The 17719-nt window shown below is 40.5% G+C and overlaps 2 protein-coding genes and 1 non-coding gene across 10 annotated transcripts in view; 1 reads left to right on the top strand and 2 right to left on the bottom strand.

The window, feature by feature from the left end:
- Window positions 1-9388, bottom strand: part of elf1 (E74-like ETS transcription factor 1) — a 58423-nt gene extending 49035 nt beyond the window's left edge. For both annotated transcript variants that reach the window (XM_056278168.1, XM_056278246.1), the window contains exon 1: window positions 9145-9388. The gene's annotated coding sequence lies outside the window, so the exon portion shown is untranslated. The remainder of the gene's footprint in view (window positions 1-9144) is intronic.
- Window positions 9389-9576: 188 nt separating this feature from the next.
- On the top strand, window positions 9577-17719 carry ube2a (ubiquitin-conjugating enzyme E2A (RAD6 homolog)). Of its 7 annotated transcripts, none has more exons than XM_056278522.1 (7): window positions 9594-9680; window positions 10678-10770; window positions 11809-11889; window positions 12127-12152; window positions 14507-14596; window positions 16239-16327; window positions 16595-17719. In XM_056278522.1, the coding sequence occupies exons 2-7, from the start codon at window positions 10727-10729 to the stop codon at window positions 16721-16723; spliced, it is 459 nt and encodes a 152-aa protein (XP_056134497.1). In that variant the 5' UTR covers window positions 9594-9680; window positions 10678-10726; the 3' UTR covers window positions 16724-17719. The 7 variants fall into 7 exon arrangements, with proteins under 7 accessions (XP_056134735.1, XP_056134497.1, XP_056134419.1 ...); XM_056278444.1 differs by lacking the exon at window positions 9594-9680 and adding an exon at window positions 9703-9721; XM_056278680.1 differs by lacking the exon at window positions 9594-9680 and adding an exon at window positions 10179-10365.
- On the bottom strand, window positions 9820-9891 carry trnae-uuc (transfer RNA glutamic acid (anticodon UUC)). The gene has a single exon. It is a non-coding gene; the product is annotated as a tRNA-Glu (tRNA).

Genomic DNA, 17719 nt, shown 5'->3' with positions numbered 1-17719 from the left:
GTGAACACTTCAGTTCGCTGTAATCTTGCAACTGTGGGCACGGGGAGACCAGTGGCGTACAGTAGTTCTGATGGACTGGCTACTCGAATGTAAAGGAGCAATTCTTTTTATATAGTGAAGAGTAATCTACATAGGATGTAATTTAAATTCACTGGGTTGTATCAATTTCATTCATGATAGCATGATAGACTTACTGGCTCCAACAGCAATATGAAAACAACGTTAATGAATTTACATTAGTTACCATCAGGTTTTACAGTCTAGGAGGCATTTTGGATTAAAGCATGCTAGCGGGCTTTTTCCAGTAGCAAATACTGAGGTGCAGCCACAGTCCAGCCTCAGTGGGACAAATGTTCTGGGCATGACCCTCTCTCAACAGTTACTGGGGACATATATTTGATGTATTCTCGCATTATCTGTAAACAGACCATAACCCCTGATTTTCACACAGCCATCTTTAAATACCACCCCCTGTAAGGTCATAACTTTGCAGGCGAATGCTCCAGCATTTGCTTCATTGCTAGCTCACAGACTTATTCTTTTTAACTGGAAATCAAATAAAGCCCCATCATTTTTGCAGTGGTTAAGGGAGGTGCTGTCCTGTCTACCTTTAGAAACGCTTCGATATAAAATATGTAAAACCCGCAAAAACTTTCCGTTGACCTGGAGTCCTCAGACCTTTTGAAGGTTTTCTCTTTCATTGAATATACTTTTTACCTGGTTGTAACTACAATATTTACACGGATGTATGTGTATACTTTTATACTGGCTTCAAAAACATAGTTATCATGTGGAATTGGAATAAGAAGTCCTTGCATAGTCCTTTTTTTCTCCTTCTTCAGCCTTGGGGGAGGGGGGGGTTCTACATATTTTTTTTTTATTTGGTTATTCATGTATTACAATAACTTCAAAATCAGAAAATAAAAGTTTTTAAAAAACACCATCAGGTTTGGCTTGAGACATAGAATGGTGCTCATTGCATCAACAAGAGTAGTTAGCATATAGAAAAGGTGATTATCTCACAAGACGATGAGAGAGAAAAAGTCCTCTAGGAAGTAATTATCAAGTGACAGATAACACAATAAGGTTCATAGTAAGTAAGCACATATGCAGCGAGGTACTCAGAACGTGGTGCCTTCCTGTCTGAAGGAAAGCCCTTCGTAATAATTATACCCTTCATTATAACTATGATATAATTATAATGAAGGTTAAAAATACACGTCTACAGTAAATATCTTATGAAAGCACCAATAATTATCCCCAAAATGTTGTCACATTTATTACATCAAGGTATGAAAAAAAATTGCGAAATTTGATTTTGTCAACATCGCCTAGCCCAAGTAGATGCTTAACATCACAGACCATGGCAGACAATGCAAAATACTGCAGGATAATGTAGAGCTGCATCATTCCCTTTTAACAGAGAATGATTCGCTTACCATAATTCTTAAACCAAAAATCATACATGACCAACTAGCTCTTCAGTTCATCGTCACTTGCTACACTGACAAATCCAGAAAGTCAGACACATGCATGTTATTAATATATCTTATGAGCGGTTTGACCAGCACAGTCATCCAACCAAGCAAGCAACGTAACTCCTTGGTTTAAAGCAGTGCACAGTTTTTTTTTTTTTTTTTTTTTTTTTTTTTAGATAAGCAGGGCTTATCTTAGCAGATGTCAAAGTAAGGTTCCTTGGATAAGGCCTACAGCTGACAAATACAGTGGATATAGAAAGTCAACACACCCCTGTTAAAATGACAGGATTTTTGTAATGTAAAAAAATTAAACCAAGATAAATCATGTCAGAACTGTTTCCACTTTTTTTAAATTGAAATTGAAACCTATTAAAATAAAGTGGGAAAACAATCAGAAGCATTGTAGGATAAAAAAAAACTTACAATAACCTGGTTGCATAAGTAAGTGTGCATACCCTTTTATAATTGGGGATGTGGCTGTGTTCTGAATTAACCAGTCACATTCAAACTCATGTTAAATAGCAGTTAGTTTACACCTGCCATCAATTAAAGTGACTGTGATTGAACCCAAATAAAGTTCAGCTGTCCCTGTTGGATTTCCCTGACATCTTCTTATTTGCATCCAACTGGTCCACAAAGATCTTAAAAAGCATGAAAGGGATCTCATTGTTGAAAGGTATCGATCAGGAGAGGGGTACAAGAGATTTTCCAAGGCATTAGATACACCATGGAACACAGTGAAGACAATCATCAATGAGTGGAGAAAATATGGCACAGCAGTGACTTTACCAAGAACAGGACGTCCCTCTAAAATTGATGAGAAGACAAGGAGAAAACTGGTCAGGGAGGCCGCCAAGAGGCCTACAGGAACATTAAAGCAGCTGCAGGACATTCTGGTAAGAACTGGTTGGTCCCTACATGTGACAACAACCTCCTGTATTCTTCACATGTCTGGGCTATGGGGTAAGATGGCAAGAAATCCTAAAAGTAAAATAAAACAAAACAAAATAAAAAGAGCCTCTTCACATGAAAAAAACATCCAAGCCTGGCTAAATTTTGCAAAAAGCTACACCCAGTCTCCCAAAACCATGTGGAAAAATGTGTTATGGTCTGATAAGACCAAGGTTGAACTTTTTGGCCATAATTTCAAAAGGTATGTTTGGTACAAAAACAACACAGCACATCACCAAAAGATCACCATACCCACGGTGAAGCATGGTAGTGGCAGCATCAGGCTTTGGGGCTGCTTTTCTTTAGCTGGAACTGGGGCTTTACTTAAGGTGGAGGGACTCATTACTAGCTTCAACTACCAGCCGATTTTGGCATAAAACCTTCAGCCATCTGCTAGGAAGATGAAAATGAATTTCACCTTTCAGCACAACAACAAACCCAAGCATACATCCAAATCAACAAAGGAACGGCTTCACCAAAAGAAGATCAACGTTTTGGGACGGCCCGGCCAGAGTCCAGAACTGAATCCAATTTAAAATCCATGGGGTGACCTGAAAAGGGCTGTGCACAGGAGATGCCCTCTCAATTTGACGGCTCTACAACATTTTTGCAAGGAGGAGTGGGAAAATGTTGCCAAATCGAGAGACAAAAAGACTGAGTACTGTAATAAAATAAGTACTAGTTTAGAGGTGTGCACACTTATGCAAGCATATAATTGTTTTTTTTCCCCTAAAATGTATCTGATTATTTTTCACTTTATTTTTATAGGTTACAATAAAAAAAAAAGTAGGGAAAAACTGACATGATTTATCTTGCTTTCATTGTACACACACACACACACACACACACACACACACACACACACACACACACACACACACACACACACACACACACACACACACAGAGCAAGTCGTTTAACACTGAAAACACACAGCAAGGCCAACAATCCAGATGGTCCACATCACACCTCTGTGGGCATAATAAGCTACCAGCAGTCAAGAAGCAGCAGGAATCATTTCCCTCTCTGACACCCAGGACCAACGTTACTATGAAGCTATGAAGTATTTACACTAACAGATTGTGGTATATATGTACATCGACCCCAGTGTACTCACCAACAGCCAGCAGTGTACTAGCAAATATCCCTAGTTTGTCCAAGGCTCATTTATACAATTTTCTGAAGGCTTGCAAAGCATATTGTTAATATAAAGCCTATTGTATGTATGTATTTAAATTATTCAGATATCATGCCCTGCGGGGTACAGTATGTCACTCGGGTATTTATGACAAAGCTTACTGATGGTGATGGCAGAGAGGGATCCTTCACCGTGGACTGGATGAAATGCTGCGAACTGAAAACTGTTATGGTTAAGATATTGTTGCAACTGCTTCATTTTGCTGAGACTGACATTAGGAAGGGTCACTTACTTTCTTTGAGAGAGCGCTGGCTGCTTAAAACAAAGCAACACCGGCTAAAGTGAAACAAATTAAAAAACTTTCCCAAAACATGAATAACCTTGCTGGCACTGAGATCATTATACTCATGGATCTGACAGAGGCACTTGTTTTTCTTTCTGCGAAGAGCTGCTATTTTGTAAGGTGATTTGCACCAAAGCCAAAAACATAACTCAATATAACCCAAGCCAAAAATTCTAAACACAAATACCTGTCTGATAAACAATGGAACTACTATTCTCATTACCTACAAATCAGAATGTTCCTTAACGGTCATCATTAGTATACGTGAGTGATGTGGTTTCAACCAAGTATACGCACATCCAAAAAAATATTAAGGTGCAAAACAAAAATTGCAAAACTGGAATGAAGGAGCAAGGTCTGCACACTAAATTGTTCCCAAAAGCTAATTTTAAGATTTCAACATTGCCACTGGAGTAGATACAATACAAAACTGATCCTCAATGTGAGCCAATGCGAATGTTTGATTTGGTCCTTTCAGTATGGCGAGTTTCACCAAAAATAATATCTACAATAAAAATGACATCACAGCAAAAGTACCAAAGAACACAAAGGGTGTTTCTAACAATCAGTTCTAATGAAGGCCGAAACAAGTGACTTCACCAGCACACTGGGGTCTGCGTCACTGCAACACAGAAAGTAGATTTATGGAGAAACTGAGGCTACAGGTGGATGAAGTGTGCAAGTCACATGCTTGTGAATGTGAGCGGCAGCACTGAGACGGAATGAGGTTACAAGTGGAATTTCCCTTGTCTCTCTTTTCTACATTACGTCCTCTCTAGTACCAAGGCTTCAGTGCTGCAGCCTACCGATCAAAGACATCTAAGGACGTGAAACTTAGGTGACAGGGCTTTGGGGTGTTGAAACAGTCGCACAAAAATAAGGAAGTTTACAAAAAGCAGTTCCCCTACTGTGTTTCAAAAGAAACAGGCACAGATAGATATTAGCTAAAATAAAGGAGAAGTTCATTTTGTTTCTTTTTTCACAGGTCTGTTCCTTCATTTAAGCAACTCATTGACATTTCAGTCACCTCATTCAGAGCATATGAACATTGCCATCTTGTGGTTATTTATAAGGTGCCAAATTATACTAACTGACACAGAAAAGAGTGGGCCAGGTGGAAAACCGATGTTATATGGCTCTTTCAGCCCAAAACACAATGCAATGCTCTTTCCAAGCTAGCTAAAGGATGTCCACATGTGGCCAGTTTAAACTACAGGGTTAACAGCATCATTTAACCAAAAGGCAACCATCTTTTTGCAAATACACCGATGTGTCATCAATACAAAAATGTCACATCACTTGTCAATATTCCAAAATCTCATTACAGTTGAGAAACGAGGAAGTTAAGCTATTCTTTGGGGGGGGGGGGTGATAGCATACTTGAAAAAGAAAACTGCCCTTTTATTCCTTCACTTGTCTCTTGCAAGGCCACTATGAAAGCTGTTTTTCCATTGTGAAGTTCAAGTGGTGCTCCCTTCACAGCATAAAAGCTCAGTCCTTCTTCTTGTGCAGTCAAATCAATATCCAGAAGGCCATTAGGGCAGCTGGATGGATCCAAAGCAATGTAAGAAGAGCCTCAGCCTGAGGTCTGGACATTGATAGGAGCCCTCACCAATAAGTGGAGCACAGCACAGCAATGCTCTCCATTGTCTGTGGTCATCGTCACACTCCTCAGCTGCTCAGACTGCTGATGGTGACATCACTGTCACACGATAAGTACCAGGAATTTCATTAGCCTCTACCACAGTTTTCTGTTCCCAGTGTGCACAAACACATGCAAATCTACAGCAACCATATGATATTACATGTATACTCATTCTGCACTGCTCATACAGGCTTTATCTTTCAAAATACCTTCTCTCAGGGGGCTCCTTCCTCTTAGAGGTTCAATCAGAGAGGGTTAACCATCTGTGACTATAAAGCAACTATGAAATAAAGGAAATGTGCCGATGCTCCTAATGCGAGTGTTTAAGCAAGACAAACCCTGCACTGCAGACATATATATATATATATATATATATATATATATATATACACTGCTCAAAAAAATAAAGGGAACACATAAGCAATGCAATGTAGCTCCAAGTCAATCACACTTTTGAGATATCAACCTGTCCAGTTAGGAAGCAACACTGATTTGTGACTCAATTTCACCTGTTGGTAAATTGTCTAATTTCCACCAGGTGGAAATTAGACAATTTGCAAGACAACCCCTATAAAAGGAATGGATTTGCAGGTGGTGGCCACAGACCATTTGCCTGTCCTCATCTTTTCTGGCCGATCTTTGGTTAGTTTTTCATTTTGCAAGTGCCCTCACCACTAGAGGTGGCATGAGGCGGTATCTGCAACCTACAGAAGTTGCTCAGGTAGTGCAGCTCATCCAGGATGGCACATCAATGCGTGCTGTGGCAAGAAGATTTGATGTGTCTCCCAGCACAGTGTCCAGAGCATGGAGGAGGTACCAGGAGACAGGCCAGTACACCAGGAGACGTGGAGGGGGCCGCAGGAGGACAACAACCCCGCAGCAGGACCGCTATCTGGTCCTTTGTGCAAGGAGGAACAGGAGGAGCACTGCCGGAGCCCTACAAAACGACCTTCAACAGGCCACTAATGTGCAGGTTTCTGCTCAAACAGTGAGAAACAGAATGCATGAGGATGGTATGAGGGCCCGACGTCCACAATTGGGGCCTGTGCTCACAGCCCAACACCGTGCAGCCCGATTGACCTTTGCCAGAGAACATCTTGGTTGGCAGATTCGCCATTGGCGCCCTGTGCTCTTCAGATGAGAGCAGGTTCACACTAAACACATGTGACAGACGTGAGAGAGTCTGGAGACGCTGTGGAGAACGTTCTGCTGCCTGCAACATCCTCCAGCATGACCAGTTTGGCGGTGGGTCAGTGATGGTCTGGGGAGGCATATCCTTGGAGGGCCGCACAGACCTCTACGTGCTAGCCAGAGGTACCGTGACTGCCATTAGGTACCGGGATGAGATCCTCAGACCCATTGTCAGACCATATGCTGGTGCAGTGGGCCCTGGGTTCCTGCTCATGCATGACAATGCTCGTCCTCATGTGGCCAGAGTGTGTCAGCAGTTCCTGTATGTCGAGGGCATTGATGCTATGGACTGGCCTGCACGTTCCCCAGACCTGAATCCAATCGAGCACCTCTGGGACATCATGTCTCGTACCATCCGCCAACGCGATGTCGCACCACAGACTGTCCAGGAGTTGACCGATGCCCTGATCCAGGTCTGGGAGGAGATCCCTCAGGAGACCATCCGTCGTCTCATCAGGAGCATGCCCAGACGTTGTAGGGAGTGCATACAGGCACGTGGAGGCCACACACACTACTGAGCCTCATTTTGAATCGTCTTGAAGAATTTCCACAGAAGTTGGATCAGCCTATGTTCTCATTTTCCACTTTGATTTTGAGTATGATTCTGAATCCAGACCTTAATGGGCTAATGATTTTGATTTCCATTGATCATTCTTAGGTTATTTTGCTCTAAACACATTCCTCTGTCTAATGACTAAGATTTTCAGCTGAAATATTTCATTCATCGAGGTCTATATTGTGTTTTTAGGTGTTCCCTTTATTTTTTTGAGCAGTATATATATATATATATATATATATATATATATATACATATAGTTGTTAGTTAGTTAGTTAGTTAAAAGCTCTTAGCCTAGATAATTGGTTTCAGTGAAGTTTCCAATTATCTGTCTGCCTCTGGAGTGGTGTGTGAGAAAGGAAGAAGGGGGGGTAGTAAAGGGTCCACGGGTTCAGCTGGTCTTGTCTCTATTGGGCTGGACAGGCAAAAGCCCCTACACTTCTCCCCTTCTCACTGCGTCATGGCCACCACAGTCCACCAATCAGAGTCTTTTTGTGCATCCCATGAGACAAGCATCTTCACCCAAAAATGTAAACATCTGGCAAACATTTAGACTCACCACAGAAAAGGGTTTATCAACTATTTGAGAGAACACTATTTTGTTAAACATTGTAGGCATATATTTATAGACGTGAGGGCAACGATCACATGCAATAGCAGATGCATGGGCAATATTGACAAAAACAAATATCATAACATTTTTGACCAAATACCTCCATATGGATAATGTGGCGATAATTTGGGGATGACTACTGGTGCTTTCATAAAGATATTTACATGCAATTAAATTTTGAGAAACGGCCATTATGTGGTATGTGCCTTTATGCATGCTCAATCCAGGTGAGGAAATCACAGAAAGTTGCACCAGATCATCTGGATATGTGGTATGTGGTTGTATTAGTAATGCGGATATGATGACCAGGCAGGCAGAGGCATTCATTGGTCATTTCACTCAGCTAAAACAGTCTAAAAAGCTCAGAGGGTTGCATCACTTTACTGTAACACTGTCTTTAAGACCAAGGGAAGGACAACATATTACCGTACCCACAATCCCTAACAATATCTAGTCTCATATCAAAATATAGATATCATATTGATATATTGCCCAACTCCAGTAGAATCTTAGAAAAAGATGAATACCACTATACATTCCTTAATGATTTTTCTCAAACCTAAAACATCTGTTGACATCTGTGAATACAATCAGCTCTCTCCCCAAAGCATAAAACAACAGTGTTTTCATAAATAACAACAGCCTGTGTACAATCTTGCACAAGTTTGGAAGTATGAAAAGATCATATTAAAACATTGTCTAGATTTAAATGGCCAGTAGCATTCAACACACACACACACACACACACACACACACACACACACACACACACACACACACACACACACACACACACACACACACACACAAGATGCCACTGAATTCACACAGTAATTCTGTCACATGCCATCCGTGGTGGCGCCACCGTAGCAAGAGCAAGGCTGTGCAGGAGGGAGCGTAGCAGACTGTTCACATCATGAGTTTAGTGATACCGAGTCGTGACACCGTCAAACTTTTCTGCGAGTTATCTCATACTAGAAGAAGGCTAAAACAAATTACTTTGCCATTCTAAATGTTGCTGCCCATATTTGGGTTCCAATTTCTTGATAAGAGTAGGCTAATCGTAAAAAAAAAATCAATAAAGGCCCATGAATAAAAATGTTTTACTTTAACGCCCCCAACCCGGAAATGAATTATTCATGAAGTTCATATAATGTGCCCTGCGAATGTGAAAGAACACAATGTCTGCCAAATGTTTAAAAATGACAAGATGTCTATGTGGACTCACCCGCGTATAAGTTGACATCAAGTGCGTTCGCTCGCTTAATGCGTGGAAGCGGCTGTCGTCGCGAAACACGTCCGCATTTTTAGATGTGTACAAAATCAATCCTTGGTCCCTCTTTACCGTGAGTCAGAGACATGGACACCATAGCGCAATCCATTGGCCAACTACCCCGCACTTTTCGTGTGCCTGACAGAAGGCTGTACTTTTCCCCTTCGACTAGCGCTGATGCTCGGGGAATTCCTAGCAGTCACATTTTCCTGGGAAATGATTGGCTAGAGTTTTGCTGTTACTGGAAGGCGAGCCAGAAAAGTCAAGACAAATAGGGCAGTTCACAGGTTCTTTAATTTAACATTATCTCTTGACAGCTGCCGCTACCCCGATGGAAAATGCAAGCGATGATGGACCGGGTTATTGTTGGACTGTCTGTTGCATGGCTACAGTAATAACCTAAGGGTACTTGCAGACGTTCTGTGTGATGGGCGGCTTCGTACCGGGCGGGGCCTGGTTGTTGTGGAACTAATGACCATCAGGTTTTCCTAGTCAGTCGTCTTGTTAAGTTCTACGTAGTAATAATTTCTAAGTATGGCTGACCTTTATTAGTAGCTATTCTGTAATTGATTATGACTGATGTTGATTAATGCGTGTTATCAATGTACAGTAGGATGGGAAAAATCTTAGTTCCCATACCGGGAGTCGAACCCGGGCCGCCTGGGTGAAAACCAGGAATCCTAACCGCTAGACCATATGGGACTGACATATACACTGCAGTAGTAGGTAAACTTATACTGTTAGCGCGAAGAAAAAAAATGTTTTTTTTGTTTTGCTTTTTGTACTTCTGTCAATTCTAGTTAATATCAAGTATCGACAAAATAATAATGTTACTCGGGCTACTCAATTTGGCCGGTGTTGGGTTTTTTTTGCTATACTCTGCAAATAATCACCATCTAGTGGTCATCCAATGTGCCTGCAAAATACTACAATATGTCCCCCTAGAAGTAGAAAAAAAACCCTAATCGTTGACAACTCGTATTTCCATTGGTTTTATCATGTTCTTGGTTGTCTCTGAGAAGGAATATACAGCGTTAAAATAGTATTGATGCGACGTAGAAAGAAAATGTACTTCAGGAAAATAAGGCCTTTATGAAAACATTTGGACGATCCCAGGAACCTTTGACGGCCTCCAGATAAGGGTGCTAAACACATGACGTAACTTCTGCTGGAACGGTACAAGTGTAGAGACGGGGATACGTTTTGAAAAACAGTCTTATTTTGAAATCATATCGGTCTGAAAATCATTGCTCAAAGTGGAAGCCTCTCTTAAATTGTAATTGTAATTGAGCTTCTTATTTCCGTTCATATATTTTTATTATGCGCTGCAACTTTGTGTATGTGACGGTGAAACTCCTCTGTTGGCTAAGGTGGTAGCACCCTATATCGCTTGAGAACGCTGGAAGCAGCCAAATATTTGACAAACTGGCAACCGCTAGCAGGCTGGGTTTTGAAGAAAATATAACACCAAAACGTATTCTTTCACAGATTGCCCGATTAGGTTTATGAAAACGACTTGGGTTTTAGCGTGAGGAAAATGTCGACTCCAGCAAGACGCCGTTTAATGAGAGATTTTAAACGGTAAGCAAAGAGAAAACAAATGAGCGAGTCGCAGCTAACATTAGCAAGCTAGGGTCAGTTGACGTTGTGTAAACTACACCGCGTAAAGTATAGCGTTAACTACCGACATACCTACTGTTGTGGCTCCCAATGGTGTGTTTGTCTTTACTACAAAGACAAACACGTTTGATAAGAAACATTTAATCGACAATGGAGAATGACGTTAAGTTCTCAACATTAACTAATGTTAGCTGTCTGTTTTACGCTAGCGTTAGCCGGTGTAGGTATTCGTGGGGAATGCTATTAACGTCTGCTATTCCATTTAACACAAGGCTAATTATTTTTGCCAACACTCAACCGTCATTTCGAGTTATGTTCTTATTGAACATTTAGTTTTGACGCCAACTACTTGGACCAATCTGTATCGCTAGGTGAACACAATGTTATTGGACGAATAGTTGGCTCTGGTGTGTATTGTGACGTTTTATATCAAACGTACACCATAGGTTTAATCTACTTTGCTTGCATACAGTAGGCCCGAGTGATCCATTCATTTCCTTGCCGTCTCGATATTTCATATTCTTGCATGTGTCGTCCTCTGAACTCCGATAATACCCGGTTTGTGCAGATTTGAACATTAAAGGCTTTACCTCTCCACACACGTGCTCGTGGTGTCGTGCTGACTTTATTTGAATCCTTTTAAAAGGCGAAATCCATGGATTCCGGGATTAAATGTTTAATAAATAAAGTTCCAGTGTTTTATCGAAGTTGTCATTAATACACTTTGTTGGGTCATTTGAACATTTCGACGTGCTCAAGATGGTACTTCATGTGTATTGATACTTTGGTTGTAGTTTTTATTCATTCATTCGTTTGCTTATGAACCATAGCAAACACCTCGCTTAAACACACTGCGTTTAGAATGTATAGTTAAAGACTTGGTACTGTCTAACCAGCCTCTGCTCTGTCCACAGTCATATTCGGTGCTTTTGACTTCTAAACATTTTTCCTGTGCTCATGATCCTTTTAAGATGCTCCCTAATGATTGTATGTTCTCAGGCTGCAAGAAGATCCTCCAGCTGGGGTTAGCGGGGCCCCATCAGAGAACAATATCATGGTATGGAATGCTGTCATTTTTGGGTAAGTACAGTTGATTTAATTACAAACAAACAAATAAAGTTTGACGAATGCATTGTCAATCAGTTGTCAATTCATAGATACATGTTTTTGGACTTGAGGTTCAATCAATAAATTGGTTTATATGTTTTCACAATGTAGTTCATGTGAATTGGTATGAGATTTGCTACTATGCAGTAGGATATTTTAAGATTGAGCTTTGCAATTTAAAAGCTGTTGTGTTTCTCGTATTTATTTTAGACCAGAAGGAACACCTTTTGAAGATGGTAAGTTCTCTCAAAAGTTGAGTGATTGCAACCCTTAATTCCCAAATAACCTGTGCCAACTAAGTTGTATTGTTATTATTAAACATTTGCTCAACCTTGGTACAGTACAACAATCATCTGGAAAACATTGCAGACTACACCTTTTTTTTGTCCATCTGAATGTTAAAGGTGCTATATGCAAGATTCCAAACATTAATATAGCAACAAACAACTATTTGCTATGTAAAGAGATAATGGAGGTAATGGTGTGCTGATCAGAGAATGAAGTCACACTCCCTTTGTGTGTGTTGTAATCCGAGTTTCTCTGTGCTTTGCTTTGGAAGCTGGTCCGTCTGTGTGTGCATGTTAGTGAATGTGAGGTAGGTGAGGTAGCTAGTAATAGCAGGACAGCTAGCAAAAAAAAACACTTAAGAGTTGATTGCGAATAATTACGTTACATGAGTTTAGGTTACTCACCGGATTGACGAAATAACTCCTTACCAAGCTGAATACATTACTAATGTTAGTAGAATAACTATACTGTAAAAATCAATATTCCAAATGAACGAAATCGTAGCCAAGAACATGAAGGTAGGGGGGAGGTTTGATTTGGTTTGGTCTGACGCTGGCGCCGAATATTGTATATAACACGGCGTATGCAGTTATGTTATTCTGATTGATGCCTTTCAGGTAGTGGCTTGTTTGTGAAGCAGTTAAGGGATATTGAATCATGGCTGAGCTGCATCTTATGAATGGTAAAACCCAAGAGTTTGTTAGTCCAATGGCATGTGCAGAAAATTTTGAATCGGTTTTTAAAAGAGGTGCCAGTCTTAAAATTTGGAGTATCCTTTACAGTACAACTGCAGCATATACGTAGTTGTGCAATCAAGAGCAGGAGACACAATTTGGTTAATTAATGCAAATGACTATTGGGATATAATGGAATAAGGAATTCATTTAAAGTCATATAGAATTAAAAAAAATTGTGCCTCTTTGCAATCCCTTTTTGCTATATGGTAGTTATGGTTGAGTGGGTTGAGGAGAGCCTGGAGAGGTGGAGGTATATACTGGAGAGAAGAAGAATGAAAGTCAGTAGGAGCAAGACGAAATACCTATGTGTGAATGAGAGGGAGGACAGTGGAATGGTCAGGATGCAAGGAGTGGAGGTGATGAAGGCATATGAGTTTAAATACTTGGGGTCAACTGTCCAAAGTAACAGGGAGTGCAGGAGAGAGGTGAAGAAGAGCGTGCAGGCAGGGTTGGAGTGGGTGGAGAAGAGTGTCAGGAGTGATTTGTGACAGAAGGGTACCAGTAAGAGTTAAAGGGAAGGTTTACAAGGTGGTTGTGAGACCAGCTATGTTATATGGTTTGGAGACAGTGGCACTGACGAAAATACAGGAGGCGGAGCTGGAGGTGGCAGAGTTGAAGATGCTAAAATTTTCACTGGGCGTGACGAAGAAGGACAGGATTAGGATTGATTATATTAGAGGGACCGCTCAAGTTGGACGGTTTGGAGACAAAGCAAGAGAGGCAAGATTGAGATGGCTTGGACGTGTGTGGAGGAGAGATGCTGGGTATATTGGGAGATGGATGCTGAATATGGAGCTGCCAGGGAAAAGGAAAAGAGGAAGGCCAAGAGGAGGTTTATGGATGTGGTGAGGGAAGACATGCAGGTGGCTGGTGTGACAGAGGAAGATGCAGAAGACAGGAAGAAATGGAAACAGATGATCCGCTGTGGCGACCCCTAACGGGAGCAGCCGAAAGTAGTAGTAGTTATGGTTGAGTAATGAAATATCTAGAAACAATATCAGGCGCTGTAATTGTAGGGGCTCTTTAAAAATTCTAGCAATGCTGATCTGAGACCAATGAGGTTTATCATGAAGTGTTTCTTGCTATGTGACCACTGACACAATTGGCCTTATTTATTTATCTATTTATTTATTTGTTTGTTTATTTTTAGCTTTTGACAACTGGGTGCTAACAGATTCGCCCTTGTGTTGGCCATGACAAATTTTCACATCTTCATGTAATTGCATTGGTTTTATGCTATGTTTTCATACAAGACAACACATAGTGGTCCACATACTGTAAGAAAGCCTTGTGTTAGGTCTGAACAATTTGCTATATATCCCCCATTATCTGTTTCACCCCTTCTGGTCTCTTGATTGTTAAGTTAGTATTCCACGGGTCATTGGTGTGTTGATGATGGGAAGGTTCATGTTCACAAAATATTCATACAACACTTATAAGGAAAAGCATAATAGCTAACAGAGTGAAACTTCCCTTGGGTGTCTCCATGTCATCAAGTTTGGTATATTGTACATACTAAAGCCATATATTGTGATCAGCATTCTGTTGTCATTTCTTATCCATAGGAACCTTCAAGCTCACCATTGAATTCACAGAGGAGTATCCAAATAAACCTCCAACAGTGCGTTTTGTATCCAAAATGTTTCATCCAAATGGTTAGTATTTGCATTCCTGGGATATTTTCAGTATATTATGTAAGAATATCCTCACACTTACAGGCATAGCTGGCGCTTGTGCCATAAACCTACATCAGGTGACAAGGAAGTAAAGGAGAGCAGATAATGACTGCTGTGGTCACTTAACGATTAGCAGTTAAAGCTGGGAACCACTAGAAGTCCTAATCAACTGGGGAAAAGTCAGCTGAAGTTCATGGATTACAGTTGTAGATGTGCACACCGGTTACAACTGCAGTCGTAGAGGTGCAGTGGGCAATGAGCCATTGGGCACAGACTTGTCCAGATTCCAGTCACAAAAATCAAACATATTTGATATAATCGTAAAAGCATTGACTAGTCAGAGGCTCGATTAGGAGTTGAGCAATAATCTTAAACCTTAGATCAGATAACGTGCCAAATGTCCTGCTTTTAAAAATCAGTCATCATGGCCAAATCTGGGTTATAATAAGCCTCTGCATCTTCTGCTGTGTTCCCAGATTAAAGTAATGTAATGGTTGTTTATGCCCAAGCCAGCTAGCTGTGGACTTATACGTGGAGAGCAACAGCATCATACGAGAATCTAGCTATACTCTTTCGATATGGATCATTGCTACCTTTATCCTTTGAGATTGGGCAACGGATCTTATTGTAACACCCAGCAAAACGATATACAATTTCATAAAGTTGAATGTCATTTGCTGTCTTACGTTCAACAACAATTTGTGTGTACTATAGTTACCTAGTAGATAGCCATTCCTGCACTACATATGTTTCCAGTATTGTTGCTCCTCTTATCATATTTTACCCACCTGTTCTTCAGAGTATAGGTTGAGCCTGAACGTATATCAGGGGTACGATGGACATAATCTTTAGGAGAGAGGCTCTTTTCCAAACCAAAAAAAAAGAGACCAACATGCCCTTTCTGAACACATTTTTTAACATTGGGAGTTTGAGTCACAACCGAAAATAGGTGTGGTTTTATGAATTCAAAGCTATTGGCTACTGTCTTCCTGGGTGGGTGGATCCATGTCAAATGTCACCACGCTACTGCTCATGTCCGCCGACATGTTAACTGACCGATAAACGTCGATTAATATCACAATTCGGTGAGTATTTTGACTTAATGACTCAAAATCTGTTACAGACAACAATAACACACAGGTACGTGGATATAAAGTTTTTATTTTAGGGTTTTAAACATGAGCGGTAGCGCGGTGACGTTTGACATGGATCCAGTTATCCACAGCTCTCATATGTAGTATAGAGGGCTGTGTAACCCTATATGCAAATTGACTGGTGTCTACGTATCCACCGGCACAACTTGTCATTGGACACCATCTGCAGTCAATCACAGATCTCTCTCAAGTGGCCGCAGATGCGCTGTTTTGACCGCTGAATGTCTCCGTGGTCACATTCCAACTCGGAACATAGCCTATCAATAGGAATTTTCAGATTTTGATGTCAGTATCACTTTAAGAGTTGAATAAGACCTTTTAAGATTGGAAGAAATATTGCTAAAAAAAATTTTTACAATATACTTTTAATAGAATATTTGATGTAAAATGCCAGTGGTTACATTTGCTCAGTTCTTTTGTACCTGAATCAGCTGTTTTGTAATCTTGTTTTATACACTCTGTTACAGTGTATGCAGATGGAAGCATATGTTTAGACATTCTTCAGAATCGTTGGAGTCCAACTTATGATGTTTCTTCAATTTTAACTTCAATACAGGTATTCCCGACATTTGTTGATATAGATATACAGCAGACACTGGTTTATGAGGGCATTCCATGACAAATGACCAGTTTTTAATTTTGTGAACAAGTCACATATACTTCCCTTACATTTTCTTTTACCGTCATGCCCTAGTAGATCAAGCTATCGGATGATTTTGTGCATGTGAAAGTTGTTTATTCCTCAGTTGATTGAAATCTGTGATAATGTAATAAAGCTACTATAAAACCATCCTCACTGCTGTTCTTTTCACTCAATATTTAGTCTTTATTGGATGAGCCAAACCCAAACAGCCCAGCCAACAGCCAGGCAGCCCAACTGTACCAAGAGAACAAGCGAGAGTATGAGAAGAGGGTTTCTGCTATCGTCGAACAGAGCTGGCGTGACTGTTGACCCCTGTGATTGTTCACTAAGTATGAACAATGTCCAGCCCGAAATCAAAAGAAACTACAGATCATGAAATCAGAAATAAGATGACACATCTTATAAGTCTCATATCTCTGTCCCCATGCTATTGCTAAGTGTGTATGCTGTTGTGGTGTGGCATTCCCTCTTGGAGTGCTGTTGTTGGGCAATTGCGTATGTTTGTTAAAGTAAATGTACCTTGTTATATCTGGGTTACTTGTTACATGCCCCACCCTCTTGATTACTTTTTATCAAAAGGTTAGCCCAAGTTTATCATCTGTCACTTTTGTACTTGTTGATATGGGTGTTTCGCTCACCACCAAATAAGTCAGTTGAATGATATGGTGTTGATAATTAGGTGTTCTTGCTGTGGGGATCCACAGACTGCATATATTTCAATGGAATAGCATTAATGGGCATGTTTTCCTTGTGGGGGTTTTTTTTCCTTTTTTTCTTTTTGCCTTTGAGAGGGAATAGCATGATGGGTAAGAACAAGAGAAATGTGCTTCAGGATAAAACATTAACCTGGCATTAACATCTCTTCCTCTAACAAGTTGTCACTCAATCAGCACTTTTTGGGTATGTCAGACTAGAGTACCAGTCGTTGTTTCAAATCTACACTTAAAAGCCATTACTTTGATTCAGATGTTAGGAAAAAAATGAACATGCACGTCTCAAGATTCATCAAGGCTCTGTAGCAGGTCAAGTGTGAGAGAAATGGACATTATGCACCCTTTCACAGCATACACTTGCATCATGTGCAGAACTTCACAATGCTGACAATATACCAAGATGTTGGAGTAATGCTATGCTAATTTCAAGTCTTTACTTATCAGCCTTCATAAAGACTAAGCTGGTAATACTGTCTGAACATGTTTGCTAATGTGTCATTTTCCAAGGCACTACTTTCAGAATATAAAACTTTGCACTGGTAACCCATGTAACAAATTGTACATTTTCTTATTGTAAATAAAATAAATATGT

The sequence above is a fragment of the Lampris incognitus genome, chromosome 1 (assembly GCF_029633865.1).
Source record: "Lampris incognitus isolate fLamInc1 chromosome 1, fLamInc1.hap2, whole genome shotgun sequence".
NCBI classification, from domain to species: domain Eukaryota; kingdom Metazoa; phylum Chordata; class Actinopteri; order Lampriformes; family Lampridae; genus Lampris; species Lampris incognitus.
Note: the sequence above shows the minus strand (reverse complement) of the source record. Positions and strands in the feature narration are given on the sequence as shown.

Excerpts from the sequence above, each read along its gene's own strand:
- ube2a (XM_056278522.1), top strand. The coding sequence starts at position 10,727 with ATGTCGACTCCAGCAAGACGCCGTTTAATGAGAGATTTTAAACG. Across the intron at positions 11,890-12,126 it reads TGGAATGCTGTCATTTTTGG|ACCAGAAGGAACACCTTTTG; the intron begins GTAAGTACAGTT and ends TATTTATTTTAG. Across the intron at positions 16,328-16,594 it reads CAATTTTAACTTCAATACAG|TCTTTATTGGATGAGCCAAA; the intron begins GTATTCCCGACA and ends CTCAATATTTAG.